The 18,728-nt window shown below is 42.9% G+C and overlaps 1 protein-coding gene across 1 annotated transcript in view; it reads right to left on the bottom strand.

Annotated features, from left to right (window-relative positions):
• The window catches only part of ofcc1 (orofacial cleft 1 candidate 1), a gene marked incomplete at both ends in the record, with an annotated part of 192,902 nt that extends 178,929 nt beyond the window's left edge, over positions 1 to 13,973 (bottom strand). Inside the window, 3 exons of the mRNA XM_084341132.1 lie at positions 12,738 to 12,777; positions 13,621 to 13,803; positions 13,951 to 13,973. Of these exons, the coding sequence (XP_084197258.1) occupies positions 12,738 to 12,777; positions 13,621 to 13,803; positions 13,951 to 13,973 (246 nt within the window). The remainder of the gene's footprint in view (positions 1 to 12,737; positions 12,778 to 13,620; positions 13,804 to 13,950) is intronic.
• Between the last annotated feature and the right edge of the window lie 4,755 nt (positions 13,974 to 18,728).

Below are 18,728 nucleotides of genomic sequence, written 5' to 3'. Positions count from 1 at the left end.
GCATGGTAGCATACTAGCTGTGTGACATAAAGAAGGCATGCGTAACAACAAAGTATCTCACAAAACTGGCTAAACACCTCGCAGGCCAACTTTCACACATATTCATATGTCACCATGCATTATTCGTGCTGTTTTTGTCTCAACAATGCTCCATATGAAAACAGAAAAAAAATAGCGTTTGCGTTGGCATTTCTATCCTTCAGATTTCTAACAGATAGAAACAATGCTAAAAAGCCAATCCAGCAAAGATGTTGCCTTGCGTTGAACGCTAGCTGTGTGCGTCCATTATCACGAACACAAAACCAAACTATATGGTAATGAGGCGTAACTGATATGATAGCAGAGGGGTGCTGTGCACTCACTGTTTGTAGCAGGTATGCTGTTTATGGGATCGCTGATGAGTATCACCCACTGAACAAAGGACGGCAGTTAAAGGATAAAGTCAAGTCGCAGTGTGCGCTCAAGAAACATGCATGCATCCAATTTTAGTGCAAAGTGCTACTGACACAGGAAATTATACAGATTAGCGCACACACACACACACACACACACACACACACACAGCAAGGTGTGTCCTCTTTGCAGTGATGTTAAAGTAGCCAGGTATTTACGCTCCTGCTCAGCTTATCAGATTTCAGTATCTCCCCTAAGGCGCTGTAACACAAAAAGATAGATAGCCATCCAGGCATGACCTCAGACATACACAAAGACACACACACACACACACACACACACACACAAAGTAGATATATGACAACCCAGGCACAGCGTCAGACATCATCAGTGATTACCTTTCTTACAAAAACTGTGATTAAACAGAAGCCCTAACAGAACAACTTCTGTGGTTTTGAAGGATTTTAAAGGTGCTGACGTATTTTGAACGGTGTGTGTGTGAGTTGTTTTGAGCAATTATATGTTTCAGTGTGTGTTTATTTTTTACAGAACGTTTAAATTTCATCTTATAAGTCTACCTGCTTGCAATTGACATGGGAGGACTGCAGTTGCCTTTTCTGTATATTAATGTACCCAAAGGTTTGAATGACTCTGCAACCCATCAGCCTGCGTGGCTTTTGTTGCTCCATTATCAGAAATCTGTGTATCTCTACGGCCAACTGAGCTTGAGAATAATAGAGTTTTGCAGCGGATTGATCATTTTCAATTATGTTAATCCATCCGCATATTGTTTGCACTGATAAGGCGGCTGAAAACTTGATCAGATCAGCGCTGATAGTGTATTTTTTTCTCTCTGTCAGGGTATGTGTGTCGTACTGGGAGGTTAGGCTCTAAGCAAGATGAAAGTAAGTCAAACTGCCTCCTTGTTTTTTCTCATGCTTTCTGCGTTGCCCCGTCCCTGTTCCCATTTTTAAGAAGAAATGTATGTAAATCCTGATAATTTAGCAGCGTGCATGGCAGTTATTCATGTTGTTGCTGCGGAGCCAGGTGAGCCGAGCTTCACCTGGCTGATAGCATCTGATTTCACATCAGCTCTGCCTCCGGGCCCTGAGGCCCCACCACCGTTTATTTAACTCTAATCATTTTAAGGCATCTTCTCTTTACCACCGTCACGAGAAGATAGATAGAAGGAGATTGAGGGAGGGAAAATAGAGCAAAAGAGGAGGCCAGACCGAGAGAGATGAGACACACCGTCAGATCCCAAATTCTGTCCTCTTCCCGTCCTCTCCTTCTTTCATAAAATTTCATTTTCCTCAAAAGCACGTTTTTTTTTAACCAGAAAGTGGTTGAGACATACAACACACCGGGACAATAATATGATGATGGGGTTTGTGGGAGGTGAAAGGTCAAATAATGTAGGTGACAGCTTGGACTTTGAAGTTTCGCAGCAGGTAGCCCTCCACCTCCTCCCTCCTTCCCCATCCACCCTCAGGCTCTCTGTCTCTCTGTCAGTCTGTCTTTTTCAGTCTTACTCTCAACACATATTTCTCCCTCTGTCTGTCTTTTCTCTCTGAAGTTCTGCTCATCCTGCTTGAGCAACTAGCATGACTTGTGTTACTTTACACTGACGGATGAAAATAAAGTTCACGCAGTTCTGGTGGCTTCTCGGCCACATTCTACACAGCGCTTCATTTTATTTCTGACGCAAATTTACCAAAATTTAGAAGCTCTTGCTAATTTTCGAATCAAATTTCCTCGTTGTAAATTTGATTCAAAGTTAAATGAACTCTGGCCGCATGAAGTCAGTTGAAAACTGGCGGGCCCACTTGCCTTTTCTTAAACTCTACCCATGTGTGAAGCGTTAGCTGAGCGTGTGCGCTCCTCTACACTGCAGCTGCTGGCGTGTCAAGGTGTGCCATGATTCAAGCATGTACTACACCCTGTCAGATTTTAGCAGCAGAAAACAACACTTTTTTGGAAGAGTTACAACCTTAGCGAGAAATAGGTTGTTTAGTGAAAACACTCTGGAAAGGACTTCTTTGCCTAAGGGATGGAACTGAGATGTGTGCGCGGCCCCCCACAGTCAGTCCGAGGCACACTAAAGCATGTGTGCACATGCACAAATGTCCAGGTGTGTGCACGTGTGCACAAACATACAGTTACATCAACGCACTTGGAGACATCAATCATATGCACGAATGTCTTGCGCACTCACATCTACACACTGCGCTCCCTCAAAGTCTCACAGTCTCACACAACAGTTTTCAGATCAGCTCCTTTTGCTGCACTTTCGCAGTGTCCCTGGAGTGCCAGGACTGCACCGCACAGTGTCGTCTAAAGAGCAGACATTTGTACCCGTTACTCCTTCGCTCTGATGAGCAGCTCTGAAGCTACCACTTCTAGTACTTCCCTGCGTGTGTGTGACAAAAAAAAAAAAGGAGTTACGCAGAGATGTCTGTGGATGGAAAAGAAGAGGAAGGGTACAGACAGAGGGAGACAGAGAAAGGGGAAAAGAAGACTGATAGACCAGTGAGCGAGGTCTGAACATGAGTCCTAACATGGGGAAAAGCTGTTAAAACACGATTCTTACATCTGAGATCTGTCACTGAAAGCGTGGGAAATACTGAAAAAGTATGAACCCACTTTAACCTGTAAATATATGAATTTATAGGAAAAAATCATTGAGTTTTATTAGATTTGTCAACAAAATGATGTGTAACTTTATCTTTACGTTCTTTAAGTCCTGAAATGTTTAAAATATAGTAATTTCTCATTTCCACACTCAGTCAGTTTGCATTATGAACTCCCACATCACAAGGCCTTTGATCCCGGTCCCTTATAAGAAATGTCTCCATCACAAAGGACAAAGAATCACATGACTGATGGTAATTTCTCTCATTAGACTACAGTGAGACTTATTTGGATGAATCTGGGATTACTGTGATGCAGGATCTTTGATTTTCCATTTGAATGTTAGTTACAGATATGATGGACCCTCTGGGGATATTTTGCTGTGGTGACTCAGGGGTCATCGCCGGAGGCAGACACGGATCGCCCCAGGCAATCTTTGTGTTCACCCCTTTAGCGTAATGTGCCTCAGAGGCCCGCAGGGTTGGGTTGTTATGAGTTTTTATTTTCGGATGGGTTAGGGGACAATTTTAGGACTGAATTCATGCTGAAAAATTATATTTTGATGAAATTATTTTTATATTGAGACCTTCATGAAGAATGTGACAAATAAAAGACATATTCTAAAATTCCAGTTCATGTTTTTATTGTGAATGAACATATGGGGGGATCACAGCTAAAAACATCAAATACTTAAATGGAAAAAAGTTTCTCAGTCTTCATTATCCAACTTGCTTGACCCCTCGCTGAAGAGCTCTCCCATTCATGTGTTTCAAGTTGCCCTCACCATGGACCCACTAATGGGTCCTCTCTCTCTCTCTCTCTTTCTCTCTCTCTCCTCACGCTCTGCTCTCACTAATGGACAGATGGCATCCCATTGTTTACTGGGCCAAGGTACAATGCCTTATCGGCCATAGCAGCGGAAACTGGGCTAGCGTTTCTGCTTGACCCAGCTCAAATCTGCCTCCAAAAAAAAAAAGGAGGAGGGGAAGGAGGGTGAGAAGAAAAGGGGAGGGAGGGAGAAAGGGTTGGAAGAGTAGCCGTCCAATGGAGGTTGATGCAGTATGATTTCTGGCCCTCTGTTTACACCTTTTTGACCCCGGATGGTGTGTGCATTTCTGTGTGTTGTGATGGTCAAACCCTCCCCCTCTACTCCCCTCCTCACCCCCCAGTAATCGAGTGAGCTGTGACAGCCCCACATCATACACACACACACACACACACACACACACACACACACACACACACACACACAAGCCTCGGGGCAAGAGTAGATTTCTTGATGATGGGATGCAATCAGCTCAGAGCCAATCAGTAATGACCGTTAATCAGCTGATCGATCGGAGGAGAGGGGCTCTGTGGCCGCAATCCTTGCCTTACTGTGAGGTGTTGTGTGTCAGGGTGGATCAGTGAATATATGTATTGAGGATTTTGTTCAAAAGATGAGAATGACAAACAGTAGTGGTCATAATGTACGGTCAATGTGTAAATGTGCACCTATCTGTAAATAATACTATCCTTTAATTGGCTTTGTACCTGTTCTCTGCACAAGCTGAATCTAATCTAATCTAAATATGAAGCTAACTTGATAATAGACCTGTGAGGTCACGTAATTTCAGCACAAAAGGAAAATATACAAAAAGAAAAACAAAGCTTATTGTCCAAATGAAAGAAGCATTCAGATCCAAAACAAAAAATATTTAATTTTCACGTCAGCGCCACAGCCAGATTAACAATATCAGGGTGTAAAAGATAAGTGATACGCACATTAGCCCAAAGCCGGCGAGAACCAGAGGGTTTCAGGTGCAAAACTGATAATCCATGAGATCTGAAATGTTTTGCTTTGTTTGTTCATTTTGTTTTGGGGATATCTTCAATGCGAATATGACGATGTTTTGTTTCACTGTGGCTGTGATGTCTTTGTCCTTAAATTTTCTGCACAATTCCCTGCATATCGGACCATTTTTGTCAATACAAACACAGTGTTCTTTCCTTCTCATGGTAACTATGAAATTCCTTCTCTAATACATAAACTATAAATGCGTAAACTAAACTACACGGTTTAGTATATTCTCAATAATCAGATTAATACTCAGATGTGTTGTACTGGTGCTGCTACCCAGAAGAGAGACTCGTGCATCACTACCACTGAGGGCCCCTGTCTCAGCCCCTCAAACCCCCAGTTCCTCCCCTCCTTTTAACCCCTGAGGGTCTGAGACCTGGGGAACTTTTAATTATCCGCAGCCCCAGCTCTCCTCTCCACTGGCCACTGAATGGTCAACAGGCTTTTTACTACTTACTGAGGCATCAGTGCCTGAATAATAATAGAAAACAATGTCAGCGTGCAGGGAGAAGTGTCTAAGGGGGGCCCAGGCTGAGAGAGAGAGGGATAGGCAGAAAGAGAGAGATAGGGGTATCATTAGATAAGCCTGTTGGTTAATTAGCCCTGCTTCAGGAGGAGGGGACCCCCCTCCTGATGCCAAGAATGGCCATCAGGCGTTATCCGTGGTCGCCTATTTTTTATGGTCCTTTGCCGACTCCACTGACGAGGTTGTTAAGCAGCATGGAGGGCATATGGTGCCAGGATGGAAACACACTGTTGTCAGTCAGTTGCACATTGACAGAGGGGAAAAATAAAGTTTTACGTTGTTGCAGAGGCGGGACTGAAGATGTTTCGCTCCAGCTGCTTGTTAGCCATGGACTTTAAAACAGGATCCCCTTCGGTGATGGAGGTGTTTGGACTATTCATCAGGTTGGCTGTGTGGGATGTCCTTAGAGCTGACGACACAGCCAGCTCCTACCAACGTCTGGATTTTCACTAGATTTACAGTACTTTAGCTGGGGAAAATGTTTCCCAAAGACAACTGCCAGAAACTGCACTTTGGGAGATGTTGAATATGGCAGGGGGTTTATTTAGATAGGATTATCTCTTATTTAAAGGGTCACTTTAAATATCAAAAAGCATATTTTCCCACTTACCCGCGGTATCTGGCCATGCGGATAGGTTGAGTTTTATTTGGCGGGATTGTCAGATCTACTTTGGCAGTTGTACTAGAAACTGCCTTCTTCTGATACTTACCTAGAAAGAAATGTATGTAATGTATACACCGGCCAGGAATGCTTGGCAGTGAGGTCTCAAATGTTAAAACAACATTTTTTCTGTTAAAGATGTAAGAGAGTTTTTCAAATGTCATTTATAGATGTTTTAAACATACCTCAAAAACTTTTAATTGGTTATGAAACAGTCTCAATTAAATACTGATACCTCTAAACAGCCTACATAAGCAAACGAGAAAATTAGTTATTTCTGTATAATTAAAATAGTTATTCTCAATGCCCACCGCTGGGTCAGTTTTCGACTTGGATAAGCAATAAAATTAAAGGAGACCTATTATGCTTTTTCCGTTTTTGTCCTTTCCTTCAGTGCTTTATGTAGGTTCCTGCACATGTAAGACGTCTTGAAAGTTACCCGACCTGACGGCACAAGCAGTGTGAGCAGTGCTGGCTCAGGCGTGTGTGAGCTGACCAATCAGAGTTGACTGGTTATTCGAAAGGGGGCCTTATAGAGACAGGAGTTAGAACAGAGCGTCTCAGGCAGAGGGGGAATACAATGCACATTGAAGCATGGACGCCTGTTCTAGTAGTTACTCTATAAACTCTATAAATAAATTCACTTTAAAAGTGTTTTAATACACAGCGTTGATTACCAATATTTGTCAGTTTGTAAAAATAAGTTCCTACAAGCCAGAATTTGGTCTTAATTGTTGAACAGAAGCTGACCCACGGACATCACCATGTTATGCTTGTTATCAACGCACTAGAAAAAAATACAAGACTCCCTCCCAAAGAGAGGGAAAGAGCCATACATCATGCATTAATTTGGTTGAATACATATTAAGAGCTTTGAACACTCCTACCTTGTTTTTCACTCCCTTGCCAGCTATTTGCATCGCATTGTGTGGTGCTCATTTAGTATTTATATTACTGTATGCACTGGCTTTTGTGCAGTCAGTTCATAATAGTCCACTTTTTTCCAATTAATCACAAAAGATTTTTGTTTTGCCTGCAGCACATTCAGGGGGACTCACAATAGTAAGCAAGAGCCCATACATCAAACACTACTTCTCCTTTCTGTCTTTCTGTATTTCTGTATTTCTTTCTTTCTTTCTTTCTTTCTTTCTTTCTTTCTTTTATACACCCTTCATGTCCCTATCATTCCTTCTTTCTGTCCCCCAATCCCCACTCACTCCAATCATTCCCTTCTGTAAATTTTCCCCTCTTCCACCTCCCACTGTGAGCTTTACAGATTTTTTGGCCCTTAACACCACCTTCTCCCCTGTTCACTCTATCCAGTCCCTCATCCATCCATCCATCCATCCATCCCCCAAACCCTCTCTCATTTTTTTTGCCATCATCCTCTCTTTCACCCTCCCCTCTCTCTCTCTCTCTCGCAGTGGTGGCTGGGCAGGCCGAGCCCCGGGGCAAGAGAAACAGCGCCCAGATCTGCTCTGTGTCGTGTGACTAGTTATTTTTATCTCAAGTCACTTTCTGGGCCCAAACAGCTCCCTCTCCATCCCTTTCTCCTCGCTCTCTCTCTCTCTGTCTTTCTCTCAATTGCATTTTATTTTCTTCCTCTCTTCCTCTTGATTTTTTTTCCCCTTGTTTTTGGCAGGGGTCCTGGTTTACTCACTGTACTGTATTTACTTCTAACAAGCAGTGTAAGATAAGACGAGTGGGCAGCGTTTGTGTGCGCACCAGCCTGTGTGAGCATGTGCGTGAGCATGTGTGTGTGTGGCGAGATGATTCAACTCGCTTTTCTGTCATTGATGTTGACAAGCATAAACACAAACCAGCTCTCTCTGCTGGTAAATGTTCCTGAAAACCACAGAAGAAAAACACAGGTGATAACAACTGATCACTGGAATTGAGAAAATCAGCCGAATATGTTAAAAATAGAGAAATGCCTCATGTGTTGCACCATTTTCCATATGCAGTTACAGTATAAAAAGTATATCAGCATGTCAGTACAACTTGCACACTGTAGCGACGTTTTCATGAACACCAGAATCAGCCTCTCTGGAAAACACCTTCGAGACTTGTCCTGGAGAGTTCTGGGCATGTTGGTTAGAACAAAATATGTTGTCAGGAAAGAGGACACACACACACTTACGCAAAAAAACCACTCACAGACACACACACACACACACACACACAGTCTGCTCTTCAGGAGGAAGCCCATTGTGCGGAGAGGAGATCGATGGAGGGGTCAGGCCATGTCAGAAGAGGTAAAGCAGAAACAAGCAGAAGATTGTTTTCTGCGTCTCCCGCTCCTCCGCTGTCTAGAGACCCCGCTGGTCAGTGCTTTGCACCAGGGTACAACCTTTCAGCTCCGGGAGAAGACACTGTTCACTTGCAAAGTTCTGTCTGTGCAAATGTAAAAAAAAATATCAGACTTCTTTAACATAATGCATTTAAAACCAAACTGATGCCTAAATGTACAGCATGTAGTGAGCAAAGTGTGATAGATTTACCTGTTGTTGTACAGAATTTTCAGCTGTTTTTCACTTGTGTCTCTCCATTACTATTTTTCTGGTTTTGAATCAAACAGATGTGAAAAATTGTTTTAATCTGGTTCATTAGATAGTCTCATTGCTATGTATTGTACCTGGATTATTTTATGACAGTTCTTTTTATAAATGACCACAACTTCTAAAGAATAAAAGTCTTAGTTATTGAGATATACAGCCTATTTTTCAGAATTATTCACCCCTTAAAAATACATTTGTGTGACAAAAAGTACATATTTAAATATTTAAACAAATTACACAGTTGAATATTATGTTACAGCAGATGGAATCATTTGGAAAATAATTAATTATTGAGTTATCATGTAGCCACATGCACTGCCCGTCTCAATTAGGACTTTGAAGGACTGAGCTCAAAATCAAAAAAAGAAGTGGCATTTGGTATTATCAAACAGCCCAGTCACCAGAGTAAAATATATCAGTATTGTACGTTTCTGCATATGTGTCATATCAACAGTTCTACAATATGCTTTCAACAAGGCTGCCAAGGGAGAGACCACTGTTAAAGACGGTGTTTCCAACATTTACAAGTGCAGAACCACTGGGTATTTTTAATGAGACATGGGACAACTTGCAAAAACAAAACAAAATGTTGGGATATTTTCAAGCCATGTCTGCCAAAACATGATCTTTTTCTATCTAAAGTGTTTTTTGTGGCTAAAACTAACCACACTATAAGCACAGCATTGTCACAACACAACACTGAAAACTGCACATAAAGAAAAACGCAAATTTGCAACATATCCATGGTTTAAAACTTATAATGCCAACATTTATTCTGCCAATTAGGTTTTTATCAAACATAAAAATAAGCGACTCTATACACTCACCCTAATGTGTGATGAGTCTCCGAAAAATGATGAGTCAGTTCAAAAGAATGCAAGTAATAGAGCATTTTATTTGAGTAATGTGAGATTTAAATACACAAAACAGTGGCATGCTCTCTTTATCAAAACTGTTCATTCCCGCTGTCTCTTGCTGTTATTATCCATCAGCTGTTATTTTCGGATGCTGGCCCCAACTGATAAGTGTGGGAAAGGAGCATGTGGTTCTCCACACCAGTCCTCCAACCTCACCCACAATGGTCTGCTTTGTCCACCTCACCTCCCTCCTGCCCTGTTTTGGGCGCTACATAGGGTTGGCATTGTGCTTAATAAAGTTACAGTGGCCCTAGGACGTCTGACTTCCCTTGATAGCAATAGCCGGCACATCGGGGGCGTAACAAGCTGGGACAAAAGACCGCAACTGCCACTTTGCTACACCCAGGCCGAGTGTCGCTCAGCAGGACTACGGCCAGAACTGCCTGGTGAGGTTATAGCAAGCCATGAAATGCAATTATCATTTAAAAACCTTGCTGCATGGTGAATTTCCGATGTATTTAAAATAGAGGAGATTCTGTCTGGAGGGCAGATCATTGACGTAGCTAATGAGTTAGCCCTGGCTGGCACCAAACCAAGCTAATGATTCACTTGGGCTTTTCTTATGACCCTACAGCTCTCACGTGCCCTGTGTCACATCTTTTTAGGGTGGGGGTTGAAGGGAAGAGAAGCTGCAGAGATGCTCGCAGAGCCCTTGTTGTCAGACTATATAAGGTGATGAAGGTTTGTTTAACTAAACAAGATAATAGAGTCAAAGCACAAAGGGTGCAGGCACATATTATTAAATTATCTGCCAAGAAATTGTCTCTTGATGCTCATGCTTTAGGACAACATGTGGAGCATTGACGATGATGGATAGGATAGGGGTGAGGGTGGGCTGATTGTTTCAAGACCAACCTGTGGCTCATTTACCAAATTTTGCTAAAGCCTTTGTCATCAGCGTTGCCTTCTTGTTTCACAGATGACCTGCATAAGTGAATAGCCATTCTCTAAATGTTAGATTTCAATTTAATTATGATGATATTGACGATCAATTAAAGGGTTAGTCCACCATTTTACACAGTGTGTTTATAGGTGTTTGGAGTACTACTGCATACGTGAAAGAAATATTATAAAACCTTTTGTGGCTCCTTGTAATCTGATAAATTGCAGCCAGTGATGTCGCCAGGTTTTTATTCCACAGATTCTTCTTCCTTTTAAAACCTGGTGCATACATTACCCACAATGCAAATTAGCCACTGGGTGACATCACTGGGGGCAATTTATTAGATTATATGCAGTTTCTTCTGTAGACACAAAAGGTTTTACACTACTTTTTTCACATTCGAGTCAAGACATGAAACACACTTTAGTATGTGAAGTTGGTGGAGTTACCCTTTAAGTCATTACCAGCCTTTGCTTTTGCAAAAAGGTGACTGAATTTATTAAAATTGTCCCGTTCATATGTTACCATTTCTGTGTCATCTGTTTATTTCATACATTTTCCGTACATATGATGTTATCAAACAAACCAAACTCTGACAGATATCATATATCACTTAATATGCAACATCTTTATTGCCAGTCATCAGCTGTTTTGCTTAATTAATCGTACTTATCACGACCAGATAACCTTATTCAGCTATGTGCAACTACTGTTAGCCTCTGTTTCTATGTATATTAACTGTAATTTATCTGAAAAAACAACAATTGACTTCACTTTCTATAAATATCTCCTTGCAGCTCATATTCATTGTTCATTACTGGCAAAGTATTCCCACATGTATCACTCCAAGACATAAATTGTTTGCTGTATACAGCTATCTTGCTCGTGTCACAGCCAGCACATGGCCGGCTCCTGACTGATGGCATGCTCTCTTTCCCCAGAGCTGCTGGGTCCCCTGGTAGTTTCATTCCCCCCCCCGCCACAGCGCTCCCTCGGGGTGTCACCGCCAGAGTGTGTGCTCATATGTGCGTTAATGTGTGTGTGTGTGTGCTGTATCTCCCCTCTGCAGGTAGCTAACTGTGACAGCTGGGTCCACAGGTAATAGTCAGGTGGCTGAAAGGAGGACCCCCTTGGGAAGATCTCCTCCGTCCACCAGACCCCAAGGGAGAGAGAGAGAGAGAGAGAGAGAGACTAGAAGTGGCGGTGGAAAGGTCAAGCAGCAAGGGATTTCAGAGCTGAGGTGAGTGTTCCCCCGTGACTTGCCCACAACCACCATTTGCTCTACCCTACCCAGGCTCTGTCCCCACCGACATACAGATTTTGTGTGTTCTGGGTGTGTGCATGTGTGTGTGCATGTCTATATACAAACTGGTTGGTGGCCCTGGCTTACTCTGAATGCACAGACAAATAGGGCGTATGAATGCCGGTCAACATCTGCCTGCTAGTGGTAAGGAGGTCAAGATCTGACAAGTGCATGATAAATGGCTGCTTGATCCTCTATTTCCCGCTTCTGGTCGGGCTGTATGAAGCTCTGTGGCTGGGTGGCTGGGAGCTCAGCCATGTTTTGCAAGAGTTTAGGAACAGTGACACTTCTTTTCCTCCGATGAAATATTTTCTACAAGCTAATTAATCTTAACGTGATGTGCAGTGAGACATACAGCAAACTGTAAGGCAATTTAAAAACCAAGCAACTTGATCAAACTACATAGAAATCCTTATGTGGCATTGCATGTGCCCAGGCTCAGATTTTACTTCTGATTGGTCTCAAAAGTCAGTCATTGGATTGTACATGTACATCATTATCAGGGATCAGTGTTTTTTTTGTTTTTGTTTTATGTGATTGCTGATTAAACTAATTAATTAAAAATATATGTATCTGTTTTGGCTCTCAATCTGCAAACTAATAGCCTAAATTATCGAAAGAATTGTAGTGGAGTAAAAAGTACAATATTAGCCACAAAAATGTAGTTGAGCGGAAGTATAAAGCAGCAGAAAATGATTAAACGTTAGCATTGGATATAAATAATGATGCTCAGAATAATCCAATATAGATGTCATGCCGAGGATACTGGGCAGACCCAAGCTATTATTTAAGAGGTTCAAAGTTTAAAGCACTAAAAAATAATAGACACAGCAACACCAGAAATATCTCTGTGTAATGTGATAATTACATAATGATACTTAATTGGTCCCTGTAGGACAGGATTTTTCTTGACTTACTGGCTTGAACCTAAATGGTAACCTCTTCGTGGTTATCCTGCCACTTAATTACAGATATATAGTACCCTTAAAGACTTTCATGAAACAAGGTCCTGTCTTCTCTGTTACCTGTGCATGGACAGGTGGTGATTTGATAGCCACGTTCCAACTGCACAGCATTACAGCAGGTGTTTTTCAGGACTCTTAATAGCTCCCATGTGCCTGAACATGCCTTGGCCTAACTGACAGTAAGTGTGCGTTCAGGGGACAGATCAAGGTGGATTTGCACGCATGCTCTTCAAAACTTTTTATCTTTCCAGACAGACATACTTGGTGTGGATGTTGAAGGGAATGGGAGGGGAGGAAACTATTGTGTTGTCAGTTCCTCTAGCCAACCACACATTTTGAGTCAGACAGTTTACTTGGTCATGGAAACATTCCTACTCATGTGTCACGAGATGGCAAGACCTCCCCAATGTTGCGCTGCGTTGCCAACGAACCCCATTAAGAAAACTCTCGACGAGGCAACACAAACAAGATTCTCTTCCTCTTGACTCTTCTTGTCAGGGCTGCCCTTTATCTCCCTCTCCAGTTTTTATGAAGGGAGGCCTATCTTTGGACTATCATTTGACATCATGTACACATTCCTCCTACCAGATGCTCCCTTGTGATATGCTGTGTGTGTTCTCCCCCTTGCTTTGTGACTCAATGGGCTGCTTTCTTTCTTCGCAGCTTGCCCCCCTCCATCCACACACAAACATATAGACCATGTCAGCCACAGAGTCCATTCAGCTGATGGAGACTGCTGGCTGAGGGGGAAACAGCCACCACATGATAGTGGGTACGGCCCCTCACAGAAAACCACCTTTTCTGTCCAAGGGGGGAAACAGACAATGCTTTGTGGACCATACAGAGGGAGTCTACCCCTTCTATTAAAGGCACTGACGCCCAGCTGCTTAAGCACGTCGGCCAAACTATGGACCATTGTTCTACGCATGCCTGCTTTAGTCACATCCCTTCCTCGATAGGCCCCCAGTGATGATCAATGGCCAGGCCCTGCTGGAGCGGCCGAGGGTCTGTGGCACCCCACAGGTCTCCATACTGGGCCCACTCATCTTGTGAGTGATCGCCCGTCGCTCTCCACCCTCTCCACACCCCTGGCCTGGAAGAGGCACTCGTCCTGTCCTGTCCTGTCCTGTCAATTAAACCCACACAGCAGGTCACAGACTCCTTGTTACTAGTTGCAAGCTTTGTCAGACCACATAGAAACAACAAGCTGCTTGTCTCTCCTCGACGGTGAAACACCGTTTTTATTGGCTGAGTTTGCAGGAGATAGGTGTACCGGTTCTTATGTTTTTCATCCATTTTACGACAGCCTTTAAAAAGCTAATGTCTGTCATCTCATCTGTTTGGTGCAATTAAATTCTTCTTTTAGTGGTATTGAGAGGAGGCCTCAGCTAACACGTCCATCAGAAGAGGAGCCGCGTATAGGAGACATGCTCAGTTAGACCGCATGGTCATAAAGGTTATATTAATGGTTTATGTACCCCACTGCAGCATTGTTAATGGCAAATGGCATTTACTGGGTGCTGCAGAAGAAGGCCATTCAATCCACTGTATGGTTTATCTATCATGTCAAGAGCTCAATAAAAAGCCTTCAGTAATATCAAAGGAGACTCAACACAAAGGCTCTACCCCTGGGCTAGGTTTAAACCTTCTCTTGTGTTCTATGTAACAAAATGAATAGTTTATATTTTCAAAATCCGTCTGAAATTAATCAAATTTAATTCCTCTTTGCGCCGTGCCTAAGTACATGCACACGGACACACACAGACAAACACACACCACGGCGTGTCTGTTTGTGCGCACACAAGGCAACAAAGCGATCGGCACACGCTGAAACAAACCCTATTAAAAGAATTTCAGGGGTCGTTTCAAATCTGGCTCTGTGAAAATAGCTCACGCCTGAACCAGCGACTGATTTCATGTGCGTATTTGATTGTTTAGCGTCCCTTTATCGGCGATGATGTCATCAAAGCGAGTCTCCACACTTACAGCAGGACCTCAGTGGCTTTACAGTTAAGCAGTCCCCGCGACGCTGGCTGAATGCTGGAGAGGATAACGATAATGATGATGGAGGTTATCGTGGAGTAATTACTGTGCATGGAGGATTCCGCGCAGTGTGAATGAGTAAAACACCCAAGCGAGAGAGATTGGAAGAGGGAATGAGGAAGAAACATTGAAGGGGAGGGGGGTGTGGGGGAGTTGTATCTCTTAATGTGTCGCTTGATTGAAGTGCGTAAGGTTCTGAGCTAATTACATCCAGAACCGCAGCCTAGGAACAGATGCCACACTTGTGCATCAATAAATGCTTATAAGTAACTTATTTAGGGCTGCCTGCCATGCAAGGAAATGGCATGACTTAAAGCACAAGTGCCCGGGGGCTATTCCCCAGCTCTTTGTCTTGTCATCCTGCATCTTTTAAATCTATTCACCGCTTCAAAACAACACAGGCAGACAGCAGGGCAGGCAGGAAAAAAAGAGAAGAGGAAGAGAAAAAAAAAAAAAGATACAAATATTCACACTTTGCAGACAGTATTATGTTTGCCGTTTGGGTTGTCTGGCATCAAAGAAACGCTGTCTTCTCTTAGATTTGTGAGTGGTAAAGAAGTGGTGAGAGCGCTGTTTTAAGGCCACGCTCCTGTTTGATGGAATGCAGCTGTTCTTTAAAGTTTTAAGATAAATATGTTTTGACTTGAGTGTAGGGAGATGCATTAGCTTGACAAGTCGGCGCTATGTTTTATTTAGCTGTCGGTGTAATAAACAGCATTAGGCCTAAATGTCTGAGAGTTGTGTGTTGTCGGAATTTAAAGGTACCTTCCTGCTTTTACGGTTTTGTTTGGTGCGAACACTGGAATTTTTTTTGTTGTTTTTCCGACGGAGCATACATTGACATGCCGCCGTCTTTGCTGACCGCTGTGAGTGACAGATTCAAACAGACAGGTTGACTGCCTTGACAATAGAGCACATATAGAGCAGAGTATGTAATCAAAGCCAGACCTTAGCTTTCTGCAAAGATAGCAGGCAATTAGCGTTGCCAAAGACATACAGTGTTGTTACTGGGTACGTGCGCTTTGATTGACACAATTCATTTCAGCTGTCACTCTGAATTGTTTGAGGTTGATCCTTGGAACAGCATTGAGTCATTGGATTGGCTCTGAATGTAACTCTTTTTGTGTTTTCTGTAATTACAGTGTCACCTGTTTTATGTCTCCGTTCCTGTTCAAACATTTTCAGCTCATACTTTATGCAAATCAGACAGAAAGACACCGACTGCATGCCGTGGCGCTCACACCCTCGTAACTTTTATGTGTATGTGTGTGCATGTTCAGGAGATCACAAAGCTATTTAAAGCGGCAAAGCTGGAAAATTAACATGAAGGGCCCCTGCGCATTCCCAAGGATTTGCATACAGAGAGAACGAGCGTCTTCACTCATTGCTGTCTCTGCTGTAAGATGTAAGAGGGCAAAACAATCCCTGGGAATACTGGTTGGTTTCGATCAACCTGCGTGACTGACCAGTTCTGGGGACGCCGCAGTGCTTAAGACAAAAATGCTAATGCACCGGGGAAGCGAGCATTTCCACCTCAACTATTTGTTCTCTCTCTCCACGAATGCGAGAAGCTGTTTTGCAATTGATGATTGTCCCAAAGAATAATTAGACAGGTTTGCATTTTTCATGAGATTAATTCATGGCTTTCTAATGTGCGTTTTGTAACCTCACACTGCATATATTCTGGGCCGTATTAACATATTTGAAATATGTATGATCTTTAAGGAATATGCCATATGTTTGTAGCAGGCTCTGTACCGTGGGTTTAACCATGTGAAAGCAGAATGCAAATGGCCTAGTTTGTATAATATGTAGTATAATCAGCTTGGAAATAAGTTTGCAGCGGAATTCTCACATGGACTTGTCTGCTCATGTTCGTCATACGCAGATCATATTCAAAACAGTGTCCACTTCCAAAATGTGCACGCGCGTACACAAACACACACAGATTGTAAATAAAGATTCTGATTCTGAAGTGAAGCTGATTAACCTTTAAGACTAATATATATGGAAATCTTCACGTTTCCTGTGTGTATGTGCATTTGTTAGCATTACTGTGCATGCATATTTGCACACAAACAAATGCTGCGTGCAAAAAGTATTACTGAATTGTCATCGCCTGCATGGACAAACAAGAAGGTGGTGGAGAAGGAGGAGGAGGAGGAGGAGGAGGAGGTGGTGGTAGAAGCTGCGAAACACGGCTAACTTTTCCATGACATCACTCATCTGGTATTAGTAGTGTTAACGCGTTGTCCTGCTTTTCCTCTCCTCTCCAGTGCCACCCAAATGAGAGGAATATAGCAGAGAGACGATGCATGTTGCCGTTTTATAGGGGTTCCAAGTGGCCTGCTGCCAGAACCTCTGCTTTGCATTTCCTCCCAGGGCTAATTTATCACATCCTTTTCTCCCTCATTCTTCTCCAGGGGTGCAAGTTCTCCTGGGATAGGCCTCATGTGCCAGTGTCCAGTGGGACACTACACCCAAACACAGAAAGCCAAACTCTTTTTTGTGTGTGTTTAATTAAAGGAGACATATTATGCCTACTTTCAGTTTCATAATTTCATTTTGGGTTACTACTAGAATAGGTTTTCATGCTTTAATGCTCAAAAAACACATACGTTTTGTCATACAGCAGCTCTGTTTTCCCCTTCTGTCTGAGACGCTCTGTTTTAGCTCCTGTCTCTTTAAGGCCCCCCTCCCGAAAAACCTAGTCTGCTCTGATTGGTCAGCTCACACACGCCTGAGCCAGCATTGCTTGGCGTGTCTCCAGTCAGCTTCACTTCTACCGCGAATATAGACATCAACCGTGCAAAAGTGTGACATGGTGATGTAGTGTGATGTCAAGAAGTCACGGAATTAGGCCGGACTACTGTCGAGGCATTTCAGGAGCAGTGTTTTCTGTGGGAGAGAGGAGCTCCCTTTGGCGCATATTTTGGCCTTATAACTGTCAAGACCTTTAACATGCACAAGAACATATAAATCACTGAAGGAGAGGGAAAAAATGAAAAAGGCAATATAGGTCTCCTTTAACTCAAACACACTGGTATGGAAGTTCACAACAACAACAAATAATAACTACAGGATGCACAGGCTGCAGAAACAGCATCTGTATTTTCATTAACACTCTATTAAGTCAATCTATGAAATGAAAACCCGGTGTATGAAAACCTTTAAACTGTCAAATAATCAGACTTGAGGCGTCGTTAGTACCAAAGCAGCTGGAACACACTTTCTCACAGTGTGCAGTGAGACTTTAAAACCAAGCACAGTGTGTGATGAATATGAAAAAACTGTAATCCAAGGTGTCTGATTTCACCCCCAGGCCAGGAGGTGTGGGGGTGAGCAGCTCTGTAGAGAGGTACAATATTTTAATGCCTCAGAAATTACCGCTCACTATATGTCGAGTTGTTTGGGCAGCGAGCAAATACTCGTGGCATATATACCTCCTAGCCCCACCTCTCTCCTGCACCCACAGCTGCAACCACCACCCCCGATCGTTTTGATCTAATTTCCTCTTTTTTTCCTTCTTCCTTTACCTTTCCTGCTGAAATTGATTTCTGCTTGTTTGGTTTGGCAGTAATAAGATCAACAGTAGGATCATGTTTCAATGGCATACTACCTTGAACCCCAGGCAAATGATTTGTCCAAACTTAATAATGGAAATACTTAGGATGTATTGGGAGATGTAAACAGTAGTTGTAATAAAACAGCGCCGGAAGGTAAGGGCTCCTTTAAGTTGCAAAGCCTTTCCACTTATGTTGGCCGTGCACACCTCAGGCTCTCCCCAAACACTACGAATAAAATGTATCCCCATTTAGCCTGGCGAAAAGTCACCCAATAAAAGCTATTTAACTGGAGTGCGGTCTGGAACGTGGCATGTTCAGCACGCTGCAAAGTTTGACCGCCAATGACAGAGCTGTCAACACAACAGGAAACAGCTACACTGGCAGTTAGTTTAAGCCTGTCAAATACACACATAGACAATGTTTAAGTGCCATTCTGTACTTA

Source organism: Pagrus pagrus (genome assembly GCF_965226575.1).
Source record: "Pagrus pagrus genome assembly, chromosome: 20".
NCBI lineage: Eukaryota > Metazoa > Chordata > Actinopteri > Spariformes > Sparidae > Pagrus > Pagrus pagrus.
This window is presented reverse-complemented; position numbering and strand designations above follow the sequence as displayed.